This window comes from Brienomyrus brachyistius, chromosome 11 (genome assembly GCF_023856365.1).
Source record: "Brienomyrus brachyistius isolate T26 chromosome 11, BBRACH_0.4, whole genome shotgun sequence".
Taxonomy (NCBI): Eukaryota; Metazoa; Chordata; class Actinopteri; order Osteoglossiformes; family Mormyridae; genus Brienomyrus; species Brienomyrus brachyistius.
Window position 1 is genome coordinate 19,454,028 of NC_064543.1, and position 24,363 is coordinate 19,478,390.

The 24,363-nt window shown below is 44.0% G+C and overlaps 1 protein-coding gene and 1 long non-coding RNA gene across 4 annotated transcripts in view; one reads left to right on the top strand and one right to left on the bottom strand.

Moving 5' to 3' along the window:
- The window catches only part of LOC125751460 (teashirt homolog 3-like), a 37,073-nt gene extending 23,728 nt beyond the window's left edge, over positions 1-13,345 (bottom strand). Inside the window, exon 1 of one of the 2 annotated variants that reach the window (XM_049030285.1) lies at positions 13,091-13,345. In XM_049030285.1, coding sequence (XP_048886242.1) covers positions 13,091-13,130 — 40 coding nt within the window. In that variant the 5' untranslated portion in view covers positions 13,131-13,345. Of the gene's footprint in view, positions 1-11,981; positions 12,380-13,090 lie in introns of those variants that run through there. The other variant, XM_049030286.1, reaches the window with a different exon arrangement.
- An 80-nt stretch (positions 13,346-13,425) lies between these two features.
- Positions 13,426-23,963, top strand: LOC125751483 (uncharacterized). 2 transcript variants are annotated; one of them, XR_007400631.1, is made up of 4 exons: positions 13,426-13,634; positions 14,279-14,427; positions 14,624-14,713; positions 22,258-23,963. It is a non-coding gene; the product is annotated as an uncharacterized LOC125751483 (long non-coding RNA). The 2 variants fall into 2 exon arrangements; XR_007400630.1 differs by lacking the exon at positions 13,426-13,634 and having other exon boundaries at positions 14,181-14,427.
- The last annotated feature ends 400 nt before the right edge of the window (positions 23,964-24,363 follow it).

Sequence of the window (24,363 nt, forward strand, 5' to 3'; positions counted from 1 at the left end):
CGAGTAGAGAGTCCTTATGGGGAGAAAGCCATGGTGAGAGGCAACAGCAAGTTGTAGAGAGGCGGAGGTCAACAGAACGTGCTGCCTTCAGACCAGAAAAAAAACGACCTGATAAAAAAGCGCCCAGTAGACTGTTTTGTGTGTGTACTGTAGTACATCGCCCTAAAAAGAGTTTATTTTGAGAGGCAAGCTTTATTTAAACCGTAAAGCGGGCCTTTCACCGTGCTTGCCTCCCCCATGCCAAACAGATGACATCACCGCGGTCCACACACCCTGCGCCTAAGCGGCAGGACAGGTGTGGCCGCATGCGCCGGGAAACGTTTACGGCAAATTAGCGCAGCAGATACGAGAATATCTAAAGCTGAAATGCGGAACACACAGCTTTGTGGATACATGGATTATCCGCCCATGTCAGAAATAAATCGGGTGCGTTTTCTATTCAGCACAGAAAGATATTTCCGACCAAAAATAACACGGACCTACGAAAAATGCTTTTCTGTGTCTGCTGGCCAGCGAACGGCTATTTAGCAGAAGGAAGCAGCGTGTCTGTTCCTGGGTAAGCGGGTGTGGCCCTGCCTCACGGACGAGGGAAATGATAGATATGACACAATCTGCTCACTTCCATACACTTCTCTTTCTGCGGCAATATAACCCAGTCGTTTATTTATCTACTCCTTCATAACCTCACGATTTTTGCAGTATAAGTTTACATCAAAGTATATGTATACATTACACCACGTTTACGTATTTATTGCCATAATTACACAGAATTTATTGTCTCATTGACTTAGTGTGTAATTCCACTCTGCTTTTAGCACTTTAATTTGTGTGTTGTGTTTAATTTGTGTTTCCCTGTGGTCAGGAGGACATGCAGGGTGAGATTTTCTACAGTAACTGTCTGTTTACTATGCAGATGCCAATAAACTCTTGAATGTGGAATTGGGAAAGATCTCTGGGTGCATGCTCGCAGGCCCAGAGTCTCGCGGCACCCTCTCCGGCACCGTGATTAGCCGGCTGGCTCGCTCAGTGGGCCAAAGCCGGCCAGGCAGGTTGGATCTTCCCCATCGTGTGGCCCTGCGTTGGCAGCAGGATGGGCGGCGGGATGAGAGCCATGGCATATTGCGCCTTGCCCGGGGCCAAGCCTCAGGAGAACCCCGGAGGGCGGGAAATGGCACTGTGGCTCCACTACTATGTCCTCCTCCCCAGGTGGGAGGGGCCTCTTCTCCTCCAATCACATCACCCCTCACTGAAGAGGGGAAAGAAGCGTGAGCATCGTTCACAGGAACACCCAGCAACCAACAGCTGAGCAGTGGTAGTGGAGGCACTCGTGTCCCAGAATGCACTTCTGCAGGCGTCTGCAGGAAGTAGCTCTCAGTAATGGGGTGTGAGAAGAGACCAGCACAGAGCAGACAAATACAACAAAAATGACACCATGTCCAGTGTGGCTGCTCTGTTTCTTCCTGCATGATCTTTTGCTCTGACTGAACCTGCTCCCCGTCACTAATTATGCCTGGCCATGTTGAGCCTGAACGGCAGGGTTTCATGTTGGGCTTCTGGGGGAGGAGTCACATTCTCCTGCCAGCTGGAAGGGAGGAGAGAGGCAGACTGCGTCTAACTTATTTATCGGTGCTTCTTGAACACAGCCAGACAAGTATCACGCTCAGGGATCATCCCGGAGCAAGATCTGACAACATGTGTGTTTAAAGTCCACATCTTTAAATGTTACACTTCCCCCTATGTATCGGAGGTCACAACTACCAGTCACTCCTAACCCCAAAACACAACCCACTATCTGTGGGGCCCCTCACGTGCACCACTATGTATCCAGAGGCTGGAAACTGGACTTCCAAACAGTCAGCTGCTGGTTCAAGAGTACATTAAACTGGGTAACTCAAGCAAATGTCTAACGAAAGCGCTCAAGTTTCAAGATTCTGCGTCTGAGATCAGAAGGTCGCTGGCTGAAATCCTAGGGGTGGCAGTGTGATGCCACCATCGGGGCCCTTGAGCAAAACGCTCGTCTATCAGTTTCTCCAGGGAATGAGAGACCATGCTTTCTCAGGAATGCCTGTTGTACTGGATAAGAGTATTTGCTAAATAATTAAAATGTAATAACCAAACAGACTATGTTACTGAACTAAAAGGATTCCTCTATTTCACTCTAACTGCTTTGGTGGGAAAGTTGTTTATATGTAACTATTTTCTCAAAGTGTACTATCATGTGACCTTGCCTCACATGTCAGGTGGGTGTCCCCACAGGTCTATGCAGTGGAGTAACTCTACTGCACAGGACTGGGCTCCACCCATCTGGTAGGGGGTGTGGAGACCCCTTTTCTCGACCCCGGCACATCCCCGACACCTTCCTGTCCTCAATATGCCCCTACTAGTGACAGGAAAAGCCCCCGACGTGGTGACAAAGCCACCCCCCCCCCCCACACACACACACACACACACACACATACACACACTGAAAGACAGCAGGCATCGAAGAGATCGTCAAGAACTCTTATAATAGCATTGCTTATAAAACACACTGTACGCATCACCGCAGACCAGCAGGACTCGGGCCGATAGCCTACCGGAAAAGACGAGAGGGGCAGGTGCGGGGGCGGGTGGGTGTTACGAGCCAGGGACGAGGGGGAGAACTGGCGGCTTCCTCACAACCCCTCCTTTCCCCGGTAACCCAGAGCAAGTACTTGAAAGGGTCATATCTTTTTAATTATCTTTTCTGCCTTTGATTAATTATTACCTCTGACAATGGCTTGTCCCTAATGCTATTCACCTGCCGCCGATGATTGACAGTGTTTCTGTCTGATTCGGAGCAAACAGCTGCTTCCATGATTGCCTAGCAACCAGGAGGTGACGGATGAGTCCCAAAGACGGATGGCTACCATAAATCATGTCTCCTGCTATAAAACGGGAAGGGGGGGGCAGGAGGCAAAACAAAACAAGCCTTTCCTATTATGGAGGCGAGGCAGAACTGGCCCCCACCTGACCCCTACTGTACTTTTACGTTTGTATTATTTCTGCTCATTCGTGGAGGCAAAAAATAATTAAAGAAAGAGGATCGGGTTTGGCTTGGGACATGGAAACGAAAGGAGGGACAGAGACGATGCCACCGGCTGCCTGAGAAGCCCCATGCCCCAGTCTCTGCCCACGCAGCGGTCAGGACATCGGGAGGATGACTAACTCGGCCGACGGAAGCCTGTTGATCAGAGAGCAGCCAGTTAATACTTTATAAGCTGACCAAACGGATTATCCTGTCATTTCAGGAAGGGGGAAGAACAGAAAACGGCTCATTAATTTTCAGGAAGAAAATAATTGTTACAAATCTGTGTCACGGATGCTTAAAAAAAACACATCTTACAACATGAGTGCACGTTCTGCTTAGAATTAGATTGAATTGGCCTTGATTATTATTTTATAATCTATGGTTTTCACTTTTTACCTGCATTCTGGGTGTAATGCTACTTCTTCACAGTGAGAGTTATTAAATGCCAGGACTATCCACCAAAGTGCCAAAGGTCCCATTTCAAATATGCCAAAGCCGGTGTCAGTGGCCCTTCCTCTGGAGGTGAAAGCCTGAAATCCAGACGCTTCGACATCCCATGGAATCCACATGTAAAATCTGCAAGAATCCCCTGGAAAATAAAACGATTCGACGGATTTTCCCTGCCTCCTAATTAACAGCAGCTGGTATCCCGCCTCTAGCAGCGGTGACAGCGGTCCGTCTCGGGCAAAGGTCCGACCACATGAAAGCGAAGGGGAAACACGTTCATCAGGAGTCCTGGACCGAGCCGGACAGATTGCGAGACGGGCACCTCCGGCCCGTTCCTTAAACATCTCCCCGGCTTTTTTCACTATAGAACGGAAAGCAGACAGCAGAGTGGGGCCCATTAGACCGACAGTGGGCCTGGCCCGTATCTGGTAACAAACACGCAGAAAGCAGAGCCATCCATCACGGGGTGCAGGGCCCGGCTCCCCTCTCAGTCCCGCTCGCCCAGCTCTCGAGTTACAGCTTTACTCGTAGAGTCTAAATAATATTCAAAATGATAAATGGCACCATAAGCCTCATATCCATCATCAATCTTTTTTTAAGAAACATCCGTCTTCGGTAATGCGTGTTCGGGATCAAGGCGAAACCGAGAGAGGCCCGGATTCGTTTACACAACCCCCAGTGAGCTGCCGTGGGCCGGAGTGATGCCTGTCAGCCGGGCTCCGGAGGGCGCCGTGTGCATATTCAGGCACACACACACACACACACACACGCATGCACACACATAAACACACGCACACATACTCACTACAGGTATAGTACCTAAAGTGATCAAATGCAACTACCCGCAAAAACACACGTGCAAACTTTCTCACAAACACGACTACATTAAAGACACATTCCTCCAGCAAAACACTCCCACCCCCCAAATATTTACTGTCACACATGTCCCCTACCCACACCTCTCACATTCCCCTGCCCCCAGGGCACACCACCTGACTCTCCTAGCACCATCTCTCTTGACGCAACCCGCCCCCGCCATGGCGACCGACTGGCCAATCAGTGGGGGCGTAACTTGGACCCCCCACCTCAGCAAGATCGGAGGGACAGACCCCTTCTCGGCCCCCCTCCCCTTGTCCCCCCCATGTCTGGCGAGGCCCGTTTGATAAATGACACATGTCATTCTGTCAGGAGCGAAGGGCAGGTCAGTGATATATGACTGCTGAATAGGAAATCGACTGTTTGGCGCGTAGCAGCACGGCCCCGCTCCGCCAATGCTCGCTTTCACGACTCCAGAAAAGAAAATCTACTTCGGTCCCCGTACTTCCACCACAGGAAGTCCTTCCTCCTACTGCTCCTGCCCCCCCTTCTGCCCCCCCCCCAGCCTGCCTGCCAAATCCCTGCTCATAACAAATAACATTACATTAAAAAAAAAAAAAGGCATAAAGATGGCAAGCAAAACTTCGTGGCTGCATCTGCACGCAGACAGGGTCAGCCCGGCCACTTACGAAGGAATCCCACAATGATGATGCCACTATTTCACATGAAGTACATAATCTGGGACTGAGGGGTGGGGCCAAGGGACAGTGGCAGCCAATCGTGGCGAGCCACCCAGGGCAGGAGGCTCCTCTTTGTTCCCGCGGTTCTCTGCACAGTTGTTGTCGTCCCCCCTCGCCCGTTACTCCCCCCTGCCTGCCTCTCCTTTTTCATCCCTCCCTTTTTAATGCAAACCCCCGGTCTGACATCTTCAGAGTACATTTAAAGGAAAAATGTGTCAGATGAGCAGGACGCCCCCCCTCCCCCCCCCGTTTCATTAGCTCACTGGCAGGGTGGCACTTCTCAGCCTCATTACAGAAGCAGGATTTATGGAGCTGAACCCAATGGCAAAGATGGGGGCATCTGTCAATAATTGCGGGGAGCTGCACTCCCATCTCTGGAAGCTTTGAAATCTCATTAAGTATGCAGTTATCAGGCATAAAGATCAAAAACATTACTCAACTCCGACAGACTCGTACCAAGGAACATTAATTAGCAACAGGGCTACAGTGGAAAAACAGACTTCCTCTCACACCTGCCTGCCCCCACAAAGGAGGGGGGAACGTGCCACCCGCCCCACCACTGCTAACAGCACGCTTGTGAACACACATACGTGCGTGCGCACACACACACACACACACACACACACACACACACACACACACACACACACAGAGCAGAAGCACTTTCCCAAAACCTCCAGTTTCTCTGACTCTTTAATTTGGAGAAGAAGGAATGTGAGGTAATTTAAAGCATAAAGCTTTAGATTATAAAGCACTGCATTTTGATCTGTGCCCTGTCTGAGATCCATACATCCATCCATCCATCCATCCATGTTCTAATCACTTATCCTGATCAGGGTCGCAGGGGCCCAGAAGCCTCCCCCAGGAGACGGTGCGGAGTACATCCTGAACAGGATGCCAGTCCAAACAGAACAAAAAAAAAATGTGACATGACATGAAAGTCAAACTGTACGCAGAAGACTGAATTCCGTCTGTTATCGCCGACGCAAAAAATAAATCAGGCAGATTTATTTGTGTTTTTAATTCTCATCGCATGACATTCCGGCTTCGCACGCTGAAAGCATTAGTGCTAATTTATTCACAAAATTCACGCTCGACATTTAATTGTCAAAAGTGTCAGTTTGCTATACATGATCAAATGGAAAATCCAGAGCTGTCAAAGAGAGAATTTTTTTTAAATGATTCCTTACCACATTACAGGGCCGTTATGAATAGTGGACACAGCCATGGGGGTGGGGGGCGGGCAGTCAGGGGCCAGTGAGCACGTGTGTATGTCGGCACCATGGAGGAAGACCAAACTCTCAGACCTAAAGGGGGCTGGGGTGTCGGACCCCGAAAACAAAGGATCCTGTCCATATACACCTTTCCTAAAAGCATGTGGGAAAAGGCCCATCACATTTCTACACATTCTCTCTTTTAAAATATCTCCTTATCTTTGTGAGTTTCATAACCATAAGAGTAATTGTACAATAATTTTAATTTTAAAACTATTAATAAAAAAGTATTTTAACATTTTAGCAAGAATGAGTAAAACATGTCTGATTATGTATATTATCTATACATAAAACCTAAAGAGATTAAAACTAAAACCAAACTAAAAAAGCAGACTCCCCCCAGGCCCCCACAGCCTCTGAAACATAGCAGGAGCCTCTGGACACTCGCAAACCCACGATGACCCCTATCAAAAAGGCGTGTGACAGACGCCGGTCTGCCTCTGAAATGTCCCTCAGAGTTTGAGGGCCCTTAGTCATGCACCCCCTCCAGCGGCGATACAAGGGATCAAAGGGCCCCCCATCCCTGACCCCGTGCAGCCCTGACCTCCCTGGCCCTGGTTCCTCAGGCACTCACTGTTTCGCACCCATGCCTGATGCCTAGTGCCCTGGGGCGGTACGGGATTCGACGGGTGACTCCTCACCAGTTCCCTTGACCGTGTGGCTGAGCATTCCACAGCTGAGTAAGCCACAACAGATATTACTAATTACCCTCCCAGAAGAGTCTGAAATACACCCACCTAGGAGAGCCTGAAGACACACAAATGCAGCAGCCTGCTTTCATTCCAAACACAGCCAGTGCTATATTTCCTGCACTTTTATCTAGATTCTTGTTATTCTTATTATTCACTGTGTTTATTTGCACAAATTTCAGTTTATCTAATGTTTGAGTACCTGATATCTCTGTTCAAGCACCCATCCACCCCGCCCCACGGCCTTCTCCAGTTCTTTCGGTCAGCCAAGTTCTTCAACCACTCTGCCACCCGCTGGCAGGCCTGGGAACTCACATCGCCTCCATTGAGGCCAACAGCGTGACCCGATATCAGAGCAGCAGAAGCACGAGTGTACATCACATGTGATGCCGAGTTGCTCTGTCACCCTCTAAGGCACTCTTAGCATATTAAGTAACACTATTTCATATCGGAGCTGGAATGACAAACGCTGAATGATTAGACATGAACCCCTATGCACAAACACACAGATTCCGTATCTATATGTTTGTGGGGACTGTCCCCACAATGCAATATATACATGACAACACACACACACACGGTTCATATACACCCATCATTGTGAGAACTCTCCATTTGTTTCTATGAGGTTAACCCTTCTCCTAACTATGACAACCGTAACCCCTACCCAGCCCTAACCTTTACTGTAAGTAACTAAACAAAACACAAAACTTTTGGCATTTTTAGTTTTTTGACTGTACTCACAGATTTTCATAAAATGTAGGTGTATATTGTGGGGACTTGACAATTGTCTCCACAAGCTTAAGCGTAACAGGTTTCACCATATTGTGTGGACATTTGGTCCCTATTATGTGGTAAATACAACCTCTCCCTCCCCCCCCCCCCCCCACACACACACACACACACACATGCATGCATGCTTCCCATGGGACCCACTCAGAAAAGGCAGTCGATTGCACTCTTACACGACCTCAAAAGGACTTTCTTTCAAACACGCTGTGCTGCAGTGGCCCGGTCTGCATGGAGCTGCAGGAAACGCGTTAGACAGTTTTGGACACGCAAACAGCCATTGAGGACAGCGTGTCCCCACCACCCCCCGCCCACTGTTAGAAGCACAAACCCAGGAGTGTTGAAGGATCACTGCACAAGCAAGTACCACTAACAATACAATTGTTCCCTTCTCTTTAAGTAACATATTTAAAGGATAAGACAATGCACAAAAAAAAACAACAAAACATATTTATAAGAATCCCTGTTTCTTTTCAGATATTGTTGACTAAATAAATATATTCCATCCAAATTACAGTATCTTAAAAATGAGACCCAATGAGTGGTACCCATATTAATATACCGATTTACATATTTACAAAAATTTATGTGATGTTTATTACGTTTAACTAAAGTCAAGCATCTTATTTATTTATATAATTACTTTTGAAGGCCTTTGGTGACAAGCCAAGGTATGTTGCGTGTGTGTGTCTGCGTGCATGTGTGGACGTGCACAGCACTCCGCCGGACTGGCAGTCCCTCACCCCAACACAGTGGCTATTCATCGCAATCCCCTCACAAAACAATCTCCGCAGAGGAGCAGAGGAAGAGAGCAAGGCAGGAAAAATGAGGGACAGACGCAGCCTTGTGAGCCAATTTAAGAAATAACTGCTGATACATCAGCTATCGACTGGTTCGCCGTCCGCGATAACGCTCAAGGCGAAACTGCGGGCGAAATGACAGCATCAACCGCCGGCAATAAACCGCGGCCCGCTAGAGCAGAGGAGGCCTAATTGACAGCTGTCAAGCTAATGGAAGCCTTGACGGAAGATTCCGGAAGAAAAAAATAATAAAATGTTTATCAGCTGCAGCTTGGAGAGGAAAGAAACTTCCCCCTTCCCGGGCTGTCGTGCTATTCAAGTCTTAGTATTTGCTGCTCCCTCTACACTCCTTCTTTTCTCCCTTTCTTTCATTTTTCTTTTTCTTCCCCACTCCCAGCTTCCTTCATTGTTGTTCGCTTCTTGCGGTTTAAAAAAAAAAAAGGCCAGGACAGCCATAACTAATCGCACTGTCAGGCCGCCGCTCGAGAAGGGGCTAAGCCGAGGAGAGTGATGGGAGGCAGGTTCGAGGGCCAGAGATCCGAAGACATGAGTCGGCCCAGGGAGTAGGAGGAGAGGGCCGGCCTCTCCGCCCAGAGGAGCGGAGGACTCGCGGAGGGCGACACAAACCCAACGGGGTGAATCAAATGGCGAGACGGCCTATTCCAGTCCCTCACTTCCTGTTACGCCCCCCCCCCCCCCCCCCGCCCCCCCAATGTGGACGTCACTCTTCCTCCTTCGCAGCCCATGAGCTTTTCTGGAGAGATCTGCGACCCTCTCCCTCCACATGCTCGGCCCGTGATGTATTTCCCGTGAATCCTCCGCGATCAATCAAACACGCACGCTATCACGGATATCGGTTTGTTTGGTTCACAGGTAATTTAACTTATGTTAAGCATAACTGGATCTGTCACAGACAAAGCATGTGTATAAATCGTCCTCGCGCTCGCATCCGGGGGGCTGCTGGAACAAACATCACCTTCCGTTCTGGGTGGAAGTATCGGCAGCTTCGATCACGCTTCCAATTGTGGCGTGATGACTGACTTCACCATGGTGACTGGGGCATTGCTAAAGGCACGTAACGTTAATGCTGCTGGTTCGAGGCCCTGCTTTAAGATTGTTTTACCCCGACTGCTGCCATACTGTTCAGCCTTTTAAATAGGTCTAAATTGTACGCTGTATCCCATCTAAGCACCCAGATAATGAAGCACATCCAATGAGACTAAAGGCACGAATGAGTCTCCAGGATCCTATGGAAACCTCACTACAGCTCTCAAGCCCCAGCGATGCCCTCGCTCTGTTCCGGAGGCCTCCTGTATCACCTAAAAGCTAATTCTGTGTCTCCAACATGTAGAAAGCTTTGAAAAAAACACACCAGGCTCAGATTGCACGTTATTATTCACTAGTTGTCCAAGAGTAATCAATATCTTAGCGCTTGCAGACTTTGAAGCCAACAAACATGGCATGGTGTTTGGTGTACTGTCTGCCCCTAGGAAGAGGAGGACTTCGAGATACGTGGACCTGCCGTCCCGGGTCTGTCCCCCTAACACAACGCCGATGGCCCCGGTATTGTTATTCTACCGGGCCGCCATTAAAAGCGCCCTAATTCTCGCCAACATGATTACCCAGGTAGCGAAACCCATTCGTCATCGGCTGCAGAAAATTGAGTTAATGCACAACTAAAGGCAGGCAGGACTGTGTAATATCAAGCTGATTACATCAAACTAGCTGCAAACCCAATTCAGCCACATGAGAGTGCGAGCAGCCTGTCATCTCCAATCATTAGGCCTGTCAGGAATCCATCAGGTTCACAGCTAATTAGGTGAACACTAATGAAGCTGGCGGACCAACTTTTCTTTTTCTACGGCTGAGCGGACCTTTCCGGGGGTGGGGGGCGGGGTGCAAGACAGAGAGTGAGTGAGGGGAGGAAAAGGGAACAGACATTTTCTCACGAAAAGTCTCAAGGTTGCTGCGGGACTGGATTTCCCCAAGTTCCTAATCAGCCTCTGTCATCTGACATCTTCCCTGGCCCTATCCAAACACCGCAAAGCCGGCAATTTGTCATCAGTCTTCACAAAAAGCAATCGGGGGAACCCTGCAACCTGGAGGCGTGAGAGGAAGGGGGGCGGCAATGGGGGGGTGTGGTCGAGCCAGGAGTGTATATAAATAAATAAGCAGGCACATGAAGGAGTGGTTCTGTCTAAAGGTAAAAGCCTCCCCCTCCCGTTTTTACGTGTCTTCATCCGCCATCAGCAGAAACAAATGCTTCACTATTGTTTCACTCCACAAATAAGAAGGCTTTCAGTCATTCTTCACCCCCCCCCCCCACCTCCAAACCCCGCGAGTGTCCATTAGGCAAAAGCATTTCGATAAAGCAAAGCCCAGGCCAACGGAGGAGAGCGAGAGGAAAGGCGCTGGCTCTGCCAACCTCTGATTGACCATTAGGGCTATTGATGAATGTGCCTGTCAGGGAGGAGACAATTAAATCAAATATGAAACAAAGTCGTTCTGACGGCTCGTTTTTGACGGAGCGGCCTGCTCTTCCGTCTCCCGATTACACTATTAGTTACATTTTTATAAGAGCCCCGCGCGCGCCTGCGTGCGTGTGCTCGTGTGCGCGCGCCGGCGTAATCCGCTACATGCTTTTTACATAACGCAACACAAAATAAATTATTTTAAAAAATAATTTTAAAAGAACAAAATACTAAAACAAAAAACAATCTCTGGAAAAAAATTATACTCTGCTTTCGGTGCCACACCTTACTGTAAGCCCTAAACCCAGACAGACTGATACTCTAATTTAACATATCAAACAAAAATAATAATAAATCGATTAATATAAGCAAATTCAAATCGACTTCACTGAATTAACAGATACATGAAAAATAACAAATCCGCCCACGACAGCGTTTGTTGTTTAACCGGCCTCGTCTATCTCCCTACATTTCACGGGGCAGCAGTTCCGATTCATCCGGGCTGACAGGACGTTTGTCCGGCGAGCTACTTCGAAGTGTCTTTGCATAATTTTTTTCATATGTTTTGTTACCAATGTTTTTTTTACGTAAACACCCTAACATAAAAATATAACTGAATTTAAGGAGACAACTGTGTGAGGTAGCTCTTGGAATTCGTGGAAAACACCACGATGATCGCCTAGATTTAGATACAGGCGTACACTGTTCATGTCTTAAGATCAATCGACTTCTAATACACTGAAATATACGCTGATATATTGATTTGGATTTCTATCAGAACGGCATAGCCTTGTAATTCAACTCCTCTGAAAAACAATTCAAGATTACAGATTATGGTCTATCCATATTTAAACCTCAAACAAGTATGGTCAACACTTCATGATACACTTTCCACATGTATCTTACTGCTGACGTTCCTCTGTCTATTCCTCTGAGAATAGAAAATATGTACATTCTGCATATCCTAACGACGGCTATTCGTCTTCAGGTCTGTTTTTAATGTGACCCCAAGCACTTGCAAATTGAAGAAAAACTACAAAGACGCAATTAAAGTTGCCTAATAGGTGGTTGTTAGAGCAGACGTGACGTCACAGAGGGTGGCGTTGCCATGGGGAGTGATTTATTGATGTTTATCGGGAATGAATAGATCAAAGGCAGGCCGGATGACAGGGAATCTATCAGCCGTCAAATCAAAGCTGGCAATTGTCCATTATACCGTCTTCCAGTCTGCGTACTCCACATCTCAGGAGCAAGATAATCTTTATGCCTTCCCAGAAAGAGAGAATCAGTCCAGAAACTAGGCGAAAGTTGACATTTCTTGATCAAATGTTTTAGCACAAAGCCCCAAAACAGCAAAGGCGAGCATCAAAGAGATTCATGACAGTCAGCTGACTCAAGAGTCCAGTCCCCTTCGCTTAAAAAATTATATATATATATATATATATATATATATATATATATATATATATATATATATATATATATAAAATTCATAAAGCCAGGCGAGAAAGAAAAACGCAAAAAAAGAATGAGTTTGTGGAATCAAGTGGGAAAACTTGAAGAAATATCAAAGGCGAAGTGCAAATACTGAGAGCTGCCTACCAATCCACATCAGAAGGAAGCATTTCCCTTCCCAACAAAAACAGTACCAATCAAAACCGACCCTAACATGGTCTCTCCATACAACTTCGAAGAAAGAAAACTTCACACAATAAAATCATTCCAGAAAACCAAATAGCTGATCCTCAGTCTCACCCGACCCGCTAATAACGGAACTAGGAGAAGCACTGTTTCTAAATCCCTACAGCAATCATATACACCGAATAAGGTGGCGGAACAAAAAAAAACTTTACACAGTAAACTACAAACACCCATATCAGCAGAGCTCGTATTTGATGTTTAAGTCAAAAAGCATACAAATCTAGATTGTTCTACCTGTATAATGCAACGGTCGCGGACACCGCAGCGGTTATTAAAAACGGGGAGGGGAAAGGCGAAAATATGCAGCTGCGTACCTGCTGCGCGCCGCGGCGCTTGCTGCTTCCTCCGCGGCATGTTGGCTGCAGGGTTTCGGGAGACTTTTCTCTTTTAGCCAGAGAGATCCCGAGCTGGTCCGCTCCTCTTTGATTGCGGTGCTTTCATACACGGTACCTGGGGCGCTTTCAGGAGGCTGACATTAGATCGGCAGTTTTCAAAAAAAAAAAAAAAAAAACTCAAAGCGTGGAGAAAAAGGCTGATCTGAAGAAAAAGGCGGATTTCTTCTCTTCCCCCCTCGACTCGGTTATCGCAGTGGGCAGACTTAGTAGTACGCCTCTCAGCGCGATCCTCACTTCGCTTTGGAAGCTGCAACAGGCAAACTTAAAGGAAAACGAGATGATCGCGTCACTCAAAGTCTGCAAACAGGGGCAAACATCAAGCAATGTCACGTTAACTCCTTGCACCTCGAACGAGTCGCTGAATGGAAATGTCATGTGAGCATCGACAATCATTTTCCCTACCAGGGATTAGCGTGCTATGGAAAAATCCGTAACGACAGTCAATATCCATTGAACTGACTGAGTAAGTGTTTGCAATATTGTTGAAAAACTGTCCATAAACAAGAAACAAATTATAAATAATACTACGCGGCAATCGGCTCTTGCCCTTGCACTAAAATGCTAAATTAGTGGTGTTGCCAAATATTTATGATTAAAATAATATGATAATAACAACACCTAATGATTGTATACTTACTTCATCATTTAGCCATCAGTGTTACCCATGAGCATGCGATGTCCAGAATGATCTCGCTGATCAAAAAGCAGTACGGCAGGATACATGCGCCGCTGCCACCATCGCACGAAAATCCTCTTGACTTGCAAGACCTCTCAGCGCCGGAGGCGGTATATTGTTCTTGTTCCCTTCTTTCAAGAAGAAAGAATGAGAAAATATTAAAAAGTGGGGATGAACGAGCGCAGTCGCATCTCGCGCGGCGGCTCGCGCGGCTATTTTGTCCGAGCGCATGCAGAATCCATGGAGAGCCGTTCGAATCGATGAGATACGTGCTTGATTGGGTGTCCCTTGTTGTAATAATGTACATCAGAAGGAGGGGATGGACTCTTACTGTGTTTCAGCTGCTCTATGAACATGGATCAGCAGCTACTGCCAAACAGTTTCTTGGCTGCTAATAGCACTTTTCCCCCCTTTCTTTTTGTGGCTGATAGTAGGTATTTAAGACAGCAACAGCAAATCAGAGGCGACTTCCTTGCTCCAAGATGCGTTCTCCGCTTCAAGAGTCAGGCAAATTCCATAACAAACAATTTCCTTGTCTTTCTCAACACCATAGGAAAAAGATTACTCTCACTTTTTGAAGGTAAGATAAAAATATCCAAATACCCCATCCTTCAATATATGGGATCATTCCATAATTAACGCATTAAAATTGTTTAAATTTTTAAGCTTAGATTTTTTTTCTCTTTCTTTCCCCCTATTCAAGTTAATGGGTAGTCTAAATACCCTAAACGCATTCTTTAAAGAAAAGGAGTGGATAAATTGTCCATATTTTTCAGATCGTCACTAGGATAAAACAATCGTCCGTTCTCTGCAGGAATGGCTACAGTAAGGGGAAATGCGAGTAATTCCTTGCAAACAAGAAGATGGTGAGTTGTCAGATTCTGGTTCTGCTGTCAAATGTTTTCAGTTCCATGCAAATTGCTGTATCGGTGGTCTCTTCTCGTGCTGTAAGTAATCAGATCGCCTAAATTGAAACGGGAAGGCTCTCGAAACGAACAAGGATATCCGATCGGTGTGTCAGTCTCGCTTTGGGGACGAGGAAGAACTGACTTTCACCGATTCGGGATGTTTTAGCCCAATCTGGCTGCGCGTGCTGCCACAGCGTTGCATGCCGTTAGATCCGCCCAAACATCTGTCCGTCTAACCATTGGCGCATCCATCAGTGTCACAGTCGCTGCACGTTGCAGCGACAACGCCTCAGACACAACAGAGACAGCGAGCTTGCATTCAGCATCCAGAATAAAAAGGAAAATGGCATCAGGCAGAGCGCATAAAACGGGTGCTGAGGATTTAACGTATTAAAATGAGTGTCTTCGACCTGGGAACCATGTGCACCAAGCTAGGGGAGGGGGGGGGGATTTAGTACTCGCTGTATTTTTAAATATTGTATTTAAAATGCATTTTCCTTTTATTGCATACATTGATCTCGCAAACGGAATGTGTTGCTGTTTCTGGAATTACGTGTTTTTGGGAAATGCGTAAAAGAGAAGAAACTAATTTTATGTGCAAAACAGTAAATGATCTCTAAAATACATGCTATGTGCATAATATAACAGGGATTATTTATTTCTAAACAAAAACAAAACTTCTACATCAGATTAAACAAATGCAATAGTAAGCATTTAGCTATCCTCTTCGTCTTTAAAGTCTTTTTAAAAGTAGGCTTTTAACTTAAACGTGGGGTATAACTGCTATTTCGTATAATTGCATGCCGAAGGCTTTATGCATACTTTATATCAGCGTCTTCCACGGTAAACTGGTTAAACTAGAATGAAAACGATCTATGCTACATGTAGCGTACTTACACTGTGCTCATACGTTTATTAGAAAAATCATAACCCACCAAAAACTACACGAATGCGCCTATACTGTAAGAAGATGTTGTTCCCGATAAAAGAGGAAACCTGTTTCGATGACGAAATAAAGTTTAGTGCATGAAATCAATATTTGATCAAAATTAAATAGGACTGAAAGGCGTTGAGGGAGCGTTACCTTTTGCACGGTTTAATAGCTACTCTTGCTACTTGCCACGTTCTTACACCCGCGTTCTTATTACTAATTCGGAGTCCGGTGAATTCACGTTTAACTTTAAAAAGCCTGACTGCGATACTGCACAATGCATATAGTTTGGCGGATCGACGGCCACCGTAACCAGTATTAAGAGAAAAATAGACATTGTTATAGGCGATGAATATTTGGGACTTTCCAAAAATAAGTTTTAAAAATCTTTCTTGGTCAAAAGAAATCTAGCACACGATTTATGTTTGTATTTTTAATTTCTACATTTAAAAATAAATGGTTATTTACAGCGATAAATGAAAAAATACATAACAGTAGTGTGTATCTGGGAGTGTGTGTGCTGTGAACTGTTTTTTTTTCTATGTGAACGAGCGTATGAATGTTTCTGGGCACAGACATAAGCATATGAACGTCAATATTTTTCTGCACATATATGAAACATGTAACAATTAACTTAAATATAACTGAAAACGCATTTTATCGAAATGATTAACACCACAGTCCAAGTTTATGTACTTAACCTCCTTTAAAAACAATGGCATACTCTCGTACATCCTGATGGAAATATTTTGTAGAAAGTTTTCCTATAGAGTTTTAAGGCTTTATTACGCTACCCAGTATTGTGTACTTGAGATGCACTTACATACCATACATTTTAACTAAACTAATAGTAAAAGGTATTTGTAAGCGTCGCAGTGATCTATGCTTCCTATTCAGTATAACATATCACGTGTAAGATGGTGAGGGGAGGAGTGTATTTCAGCACACGTTTATTCGTACATTTATTATTTATTTTTAAGAGACAGTTGCACAACTGAAAAGTTTTATAATATTTTCATACTTTACGTTACGCAGCGGGAGTGCGCATTCATACATGCGACAATTTAGCGTGATAATAGTATTAAATTACAGTCTTTTTTCAAATGGATTATATTCTGATGAACTAGAAAACAGCGGTCTCCTTAAGCAATATAATTCCTCTATAAACCTTTTAACTGGTTCTAAAACACATGTGCACGCACTGGCATTTATACATGCGATTGGATGTTCAGTGAGGTTCTGATTCTGTATTCTAGCGGCCTGTGAAATAAAACGCTTTTCTAATTAAAGCACTTACGCGCACTTTTTGGGTTTATTACAGTCAGTTAGAGACATATAATTATTGTCTAAAATGGAGAGTATGCTGTGGATATTTAAACGTTCTGTTCCAATGGAACGTTTTCGTTTGTTTGATTCTATCTACTCAGGTAAATTTCCTGCACGTGTTGATTAACTTTTTATACCTTAAACATACAATGAGAATAAGCGTTTGTTGAGGTAAATAATTTAATTAGATATATACGTGTATACAGGTACATGATACAGTTTTTGGGGTCCATTGCTTCGAGACTCCGGTTTTCACGAAGTACAATAAATTACGTGAATTGCACTTATAAAACGATACGGATAGTAAACAACACAATAACCATCAACCTTCATTTAAATATTATAAAGAAAGAAGAATAAATAGAATTTTATTTTAAGTTGTAAGCCACCCCTTAATTCATACTCACAATAACCCGAAACTTACATTTAGGGAGAAATCATGCCACACAATTAATCTCTAAAACAAAATGGATGTTGTGTTACAAAGGGGACGCTTCCCTGGATAATTTTACAAAAAAAAAAAATATAGGCACACACGCCAGAAATGGTAAAGCTGTTAAAGAATCACACTACTTGCAGACCGCCCTCTATCAGTGGAACACACACATACACACACGTGCGTTCACACACTGGTGAGTAAAGCCCACCAGTTCCTTTGACACACTGCCAGCTCATCCGCCAACTCAGTTTTGCTACCTGTTCCTGAACTTTCCAAATCCAGTTATTTATTGAACTGCTCGATCTGCCACAGGAGGAGTTACATTATTATTATTATTATTATTATTATTATTATTATTATTATTATTATTATTATTGTTGTTGTTGTTGTTGTTGTTGTTGTTGTTACGTGAATACTCAGATCATGTGTCAGACTATCGCTGAAAAGGGATTTCTCTGGCTCAGAAGCACCAGATAGGCCTACAGCTAATTTTATTCATGCACAATAATAATTACAGATGTTTGTAATGTATATTATGCGTATAACATTGATATTCAACGTAACAGAAAAAAATGTAATTGTTTATGGGTGTTTTGTGAGCACTATGCTGCTGACGACGCACGGTACTTGGAAATGACATTGGTAAATCGCTCATTTGCCAGGAGAAAAAAAATATAATAAATACCCCCGTCTTTTTCCACCAATCAGAACACTTTTACAATGTAAGATAATATCGGTTTTCCCCCAAAGTGTCCAAGGAGGGCGCAGAATTTCAGAATGTAAATTAATCATATTTTCGTTTTCGATAAAATATTCACACATGGTAATTACTTGAATGCGAACATATTCTTACTTTGGTATTCCAGAGGTTCGCAAATGGCGCCGTTTTTTGTTTGCTGTGTTAGAAGGCATTACTTATTTCAAATACAGTACAGCTTTACAGAAACACAGAAACATTGTCTTATTATTATTATTATTATTATTATTACTGTTATTATTATTAATAATAATAATAATAATGTTGTTGTTGTTGTTGATAATAAAATAATAAATTGAGATGTTCTCATCAGGTACTAATTTTGCGTAATTAAATAGTCACATATAAAACTGTCAAACTACAGAAGTCGGATGTGCAGAGACACGCATCGTTACGTTTTATACAGTCTATGTTACTGAGCACCATTCCGCTGGACCAAATTACACGAACGCTTTAAGTCGTCAAAAGTTCCAAAGTTGCAGTAAATATTTGTCGAATAATTCGGAATCAAATGATTTCTATCTTTAAAAAATTAAGGGATGGAACAAATCTGCAATCATTAAGAAAAAACTTTACATTCAACGTATAAACGATCGTTAAATTGTAGGTTTAATCTACATGGAATTTTAACTAATTTTCTTTAATAAAAATTTAGTTCTTATTGTGCATTTTGTCTTTAATTCAGACAAATATTACTTTTAAAAACGCTTAATAGTAGAACATCTGAAAAGGGATAAAGTTGGCTTCATATTGACGTAACTAAGTACTATACGTTACTGCAGGAAAATATGCTTCTCAGGTGTCTTAAGGGCGCCCCTTAAAAGACCCGTGAAATGTGTGTAATCGTACCTTTAAGTTATGCTTGGTTAAAGACTAACAGACACAATTCAGGCAGTGTCTTAAATTTTGTTATTCAACGCAAATCGAAGTTTTTTGTTTTATTGTTGATTGTCCTCAGATATTGAATTGTATTGAATCATACCAGTTTAAATAGAGACTTGTATATAAATTCAGTTTAGACGCGTAGCGACAGGTTATTTGAGTAATCTGAGGCGTTCGGAAGACGCTTCAGTAATCCGGATCTTTGATGGTTTTCGACTTCTCAGATTCACCTTGGACGACAATACATTGGTTAGAAAGTAAAATAAATATCACTAACGCGCTTTGAACCTGGCAAATAATATAATAAAATATTTATGAGATGTTAAGTATTGTGTTCTCCTAATCTGCAGCAGTTAAAATACACATATAACGCCAGAATGGTTACATTACACTAATTAACAGATTGTTTCTATTTACTAATGAATTTATTAAAAACATTATGTATATTTTCCTGGAAATACTGAGTAGAAGCAATTTAGTTTTAAAGTGTATCTGACCCTGTAAATGCGGTCTAACATTATTTGTACTGGACAGTTGCGTTCATGGTTAAGTCCCCCTTTGGCGCTACCCAGCGCAATGCAATCGATATGTACTGACTGGTCACACGGATTGCAAGCCAGTAATTAGCTGTAAAAGAAAGACGGTGAAGTGTCGGATTGTGAGGCGCGGGCAGCGGGGCAAAGCGCAGTCTTTGCTTAAGCAACATGCTGCTTACTGCCGATATTATATTTGCGATACAGTTTCGTTCTCTTAAAGGGTCATAACTGTCGTTACAGTGGTGATCTTCCCTCATTTTTTTGCAATACACTCTTCTGCTGGCTGCTCAGTGAATCGCACGCCGCACAGGTCTTCTATGTTCTCTTCTGCACAGAGGGTCCCAAGCCAATTTTTAAAAGGTATCCAGAGCGCTTGTGGTTGTGTGTGTGAGTGTGTGTGTGCGCGCGCGTGGGGGGGGGGGGGGTCCTGGAACAAGGAAGAAGAGGGGAAAAAATCCATTGCTGAAACGCGCATGTCTTTTCAAGCTGAAGTTATCTATCTATCTATCTATCTATCTATCTATCTATCTATCTATCTATCTATCTATCTATCTATCTATCTAAAAAAAGATGAAACTATGAATCATTCTCCAAATTTGCACACTATGTTGTTCTTCACACAACTGAACTGAAAGCCCCCATTGCTGTTGTCACACGTGCACAGGATGGATGTAACAATGACAGAAAATGAGACGGAACAAACAACGAGCTGCCGTTTATATTCGCCCTATTTATATTTACCAGACCGCGGGTTTCTATAGGCTTATTTCTGCATGGAGAGCAGAATGTCACAAAGAGTAATTGTGCGTTGAAAAGGCCAATAGCGGTCTGTCCGAAGTGAAATTCAGAGGCCTGAGAGTCTTCGGTGAATAGCGAGGACGCAAGCCGAACATTCAATGCCAAGAGCAGGGGATCCGGAGGTGGACACAAGCATATTTTTCTCCAGAGGAGGGGGGTTTAGAGGACAAGTGCTGACCACCCCTCTTTCTGTCTTTTACTGGGTCACGCTGCTCACTTGCCTGGGAATCGCTGGGGAGCGGGTAATTTAAGCTCTCCTTGATGCACCCTATTCATCATTGTCGTCAGGACTAGCTTCAAAATTAAAGTCTGATCTACGGAGTTAAAAAAAAATAAAACAAAAATTGACAGAGGTGAAAGAGGGTCGGGGAAGTCAAAACACAAGGTAGTCTTTTGCTCCGTTTGATTTATGTTATGGAGGAGCACTGAAAATTAGTATATTAACCCGTTTTATTAGATATGCTAGTTTCACAACTAGTTTTATACTTCGATAGAAACAGCGAGCAAGCGGAGGGAAGCATCTTTCAGAAAAGGAGACGACCCAGGATAGTATTGTCTGTATATTTAAGCAGTTCGCTGTTATGCCGCGTCGCAGCGATGCGAGTAATTGTATATATAGGCCTGATTGTTCGCATTCTGCCACCGCATATGCCTGTAAACTTTTTCATACATAACGATCTTTTAAAGAGTACTCCTTTTGGGATTTCAAGTAAAACGTAATCATGGCTGCTTTTAACGGGAGATGGTACTTTTGGATGGTTATATGGGAATGAACAGCTGAACAAAAGCAATTTCTAACAAGTATTAGGGTTAAGTGTGTAAATGATTGAAGGAGGAGGCGTGTGTCGATCGGCTTTTTCTGAGCGGCATTTGGGGCAGTTTTGTTGCTGGGCGAGGGGTGTATGCGTACGGATGAAGCTCACTTCTGCTCCAGGACTTGGTGCCCTGCGCCCGTACGCGATGGCACACGTTTGGGGCGCGGGGTTCCTGCGTTCCATGCATTGCTGCGGAACGTGCCGGATCAGACGGGGCGGCCGCTAATGAGCCGCAGCCGGCCCTGCGGTTTCCGCTGCTCGCCTGTGATTCATGCTACAGCGTCGGAGATCAGAAGTTGAGCAAATGTTTACCCCGATGAGAAACAGACAAACGACAGGAAAAGCTCTACCCCCATGACGTGCAAGAAGAAAACAGAAAAACAAAAAATAAATTTTAAAAGTTTCTGTGATCCATGACTTCCGAAGTAGCTTGAGACTTTTTGACGTGTCAGTTCTTTACATGATAAATTATTCACATACGGCGTATACAAAAGTGCTTTAATTTAAACTCATTTCTGTGGTCTCGAATTTTGTGATGATCATATTACAGCCTCACATTATGATCATGTTGTGTGTGCGCGCTTTCTCTCTCTTGCAATTCATTTTGCGCCTTTCTAATGCAGTTTACACATCTACTGTGCGACATGCAGATTGAACAACATTTAACACGTAATTTCAGACAGCTATCCACAGAATACGGTGCAGTGAATGTATAACTTATAAATTAAGATCAGTTAACCATTTCTTATATGACAGTACTCTGCTGTTTTGTTGAATAAACCGGATCACTGTAGAGGATTCATGACCAGATAGTGCTGCGTAGTTTGGGGATCTTACTATTAAGGTATATACCGCTGCTGGATGTGCTTTAAGGCTCCTGACGTTATCCGTACAGTCAGGAAACACCTATCATTTAAAATTTTGTCAATCGAGAATGCTTTGACGACTGACCCACAAGTATAACTATTGATGTTTAACAAAAAGTTTTTGTTAGTATTTCCCGTTTCTCTTTGTTTAGGCGCTTCTGTCGAAGACCCAATCAATGAAAACTAAAATTGTCTAATCGGATTGGGATCACGGACAAAGTTATAACGAGGAGAGCCGGTAAGAGAGCGAGGGCGTATTAGGCAAATGATACGAAATACTAACATTCACGATCGGGAAGGGGGGAGTCGGGGAGGAGAAGTCATGAAAGAAGGAAAGAAAATTGGTGTGTAACGATATTCCAGGCAATAACATGGTGGTACTCTTACTGTACTGTATATCTGGCTGTTCCATCACACCTATTTCCCCACACCACGTGACTATAAGTCAGACATTCTGTGTACGGACGCAATGACATTAATTACTGTACCTTCATTAAAATCAGGATACGGTTGATCAGCCGAACTTAACGGAGCCTAATACCCGCTAGTTTTGCATCTTTGGGTTACCCTGCCAACTAATTTCAACACATGAGCTGAAGTTATTTAGCTTTGAGTTAGATGCCCAATTGAAGACCGACATGTGTGCATAATGTAAGGCTGATTTATACCTCTGCGTAGAATCTACACCGTTGGTATTGCATATGGTATGTGGCGACCTACGGCTACGGAGATTCTATGCAGAGGTACCAATCAGTCTTTACACAGGGAGGTGGCCAGACAGCATCAGGTGATAATCATGACTGTAATATAAAAATGATCATCATGTAATTACACTCAATTATAAATACAATTACTAAGACAGTAGAATTGTTGTATAATATTGGGTAAAAGAGGAAAAAACTTAAACAAGATGACAGACCCCAAAGCCTAACCCAAGCTGTTACGTTTTCACGATCTAGGTTTGAAATACCTCTATTGTAGTTTCATTCTTTCTAGCCTATTTTGTCAAATCTACCCTCTCTCCCACCCATAAATTTACTCCGTTCTCTCCTCCCATTTCTGTATCATGTGCTTCTGTTTGCCGTCACACTTTGAGAAGATCTTACATTCATTAATATTTCAGTTACTATATAACTACAGAGCGGACACCCGCATGAAGAACACCTTGTGTAGTGTTTGCTTTCAGCCTTTCAGAAAGGATAAGATACGAGTACGGCCCCAGTCTGGGACGTGAAGTCACTACATTCTGGTCATGTTAAATACTCCAGTACCATATAAAGTTGCCCCGCTCCCAGTAGTCTAGACAGCATTTGTGAGTCGACCACTCATGACACTGACACATGTAGAGGTTACTGTCACTCGATTTAGTCCCTGTGGGATTTAGACTGAGATCCAGCCCCCCATTCAGCTAACAGAGGAAACCAACAGGACCCCACCAGCATCGCCTCCTCCATGCCTTCCACATCGCCAAGGAGTTACTTTCTGTAAAATATGAGGGCATTATAAGTTCACCCACCCTCCACCACTTCCCTTCCTGTTGGAGGGGATCAAGCGATGGGAGGAAACCCAGAACCTGTCCCCCCCCCCAATCATTCCCAAAGGCCCTGGGATTTATCGTGAGACCACAGGATGAAACACTTGACAGAAATATTAGCCCATGCCGGTTTTATCGCCCGGTGCCATCGGAGCCCTGATCGGTCCCATCGCGGTGGTTTGTTTTGATCTTTTTATGAAGCGTTGCAGGAACGCGTGCCTGTGGGCATCGGCTTTCCCTGTAAGACCACTATGATTCCCGCGGCCAGGGGGAGATGTTATCACAGCTGACTGCACTTTGCTGCCCCCCCCACCCCCACCCACCCACGGCCCCCGGCGAACATCGTGTGTCCTGAGTAGTCTGGTCCGGCCCACGTTTTGCTGGGGTCAGTGCGCTGTGAAGGCGGAGAAGTGACCTCAGCTCTCACACATGCCGAAATAATTTCCTCCACGTTGTGAAGTCCTATTTTTTTCAAATTTCCTTTATTTGTTTCTGTTGTTTTTTTCCTTTTTTGTTTCTGCCACTGTTAACATTAATAAAGGGATAATTAATGACCACATTTACAATGAATGATACAGACGAAACACCAATTTTTAATTTGCCTGTTTATTTATTTGTTTGTTTGTTGTCATTTTTTAAAGAAAGTTTTAGTTTCCTGTAAAATCGAAAGGGCTTTGGGCTTATGGTCTCGCAGGGTCATGGAAACAAGATCCCGACCAAAGAA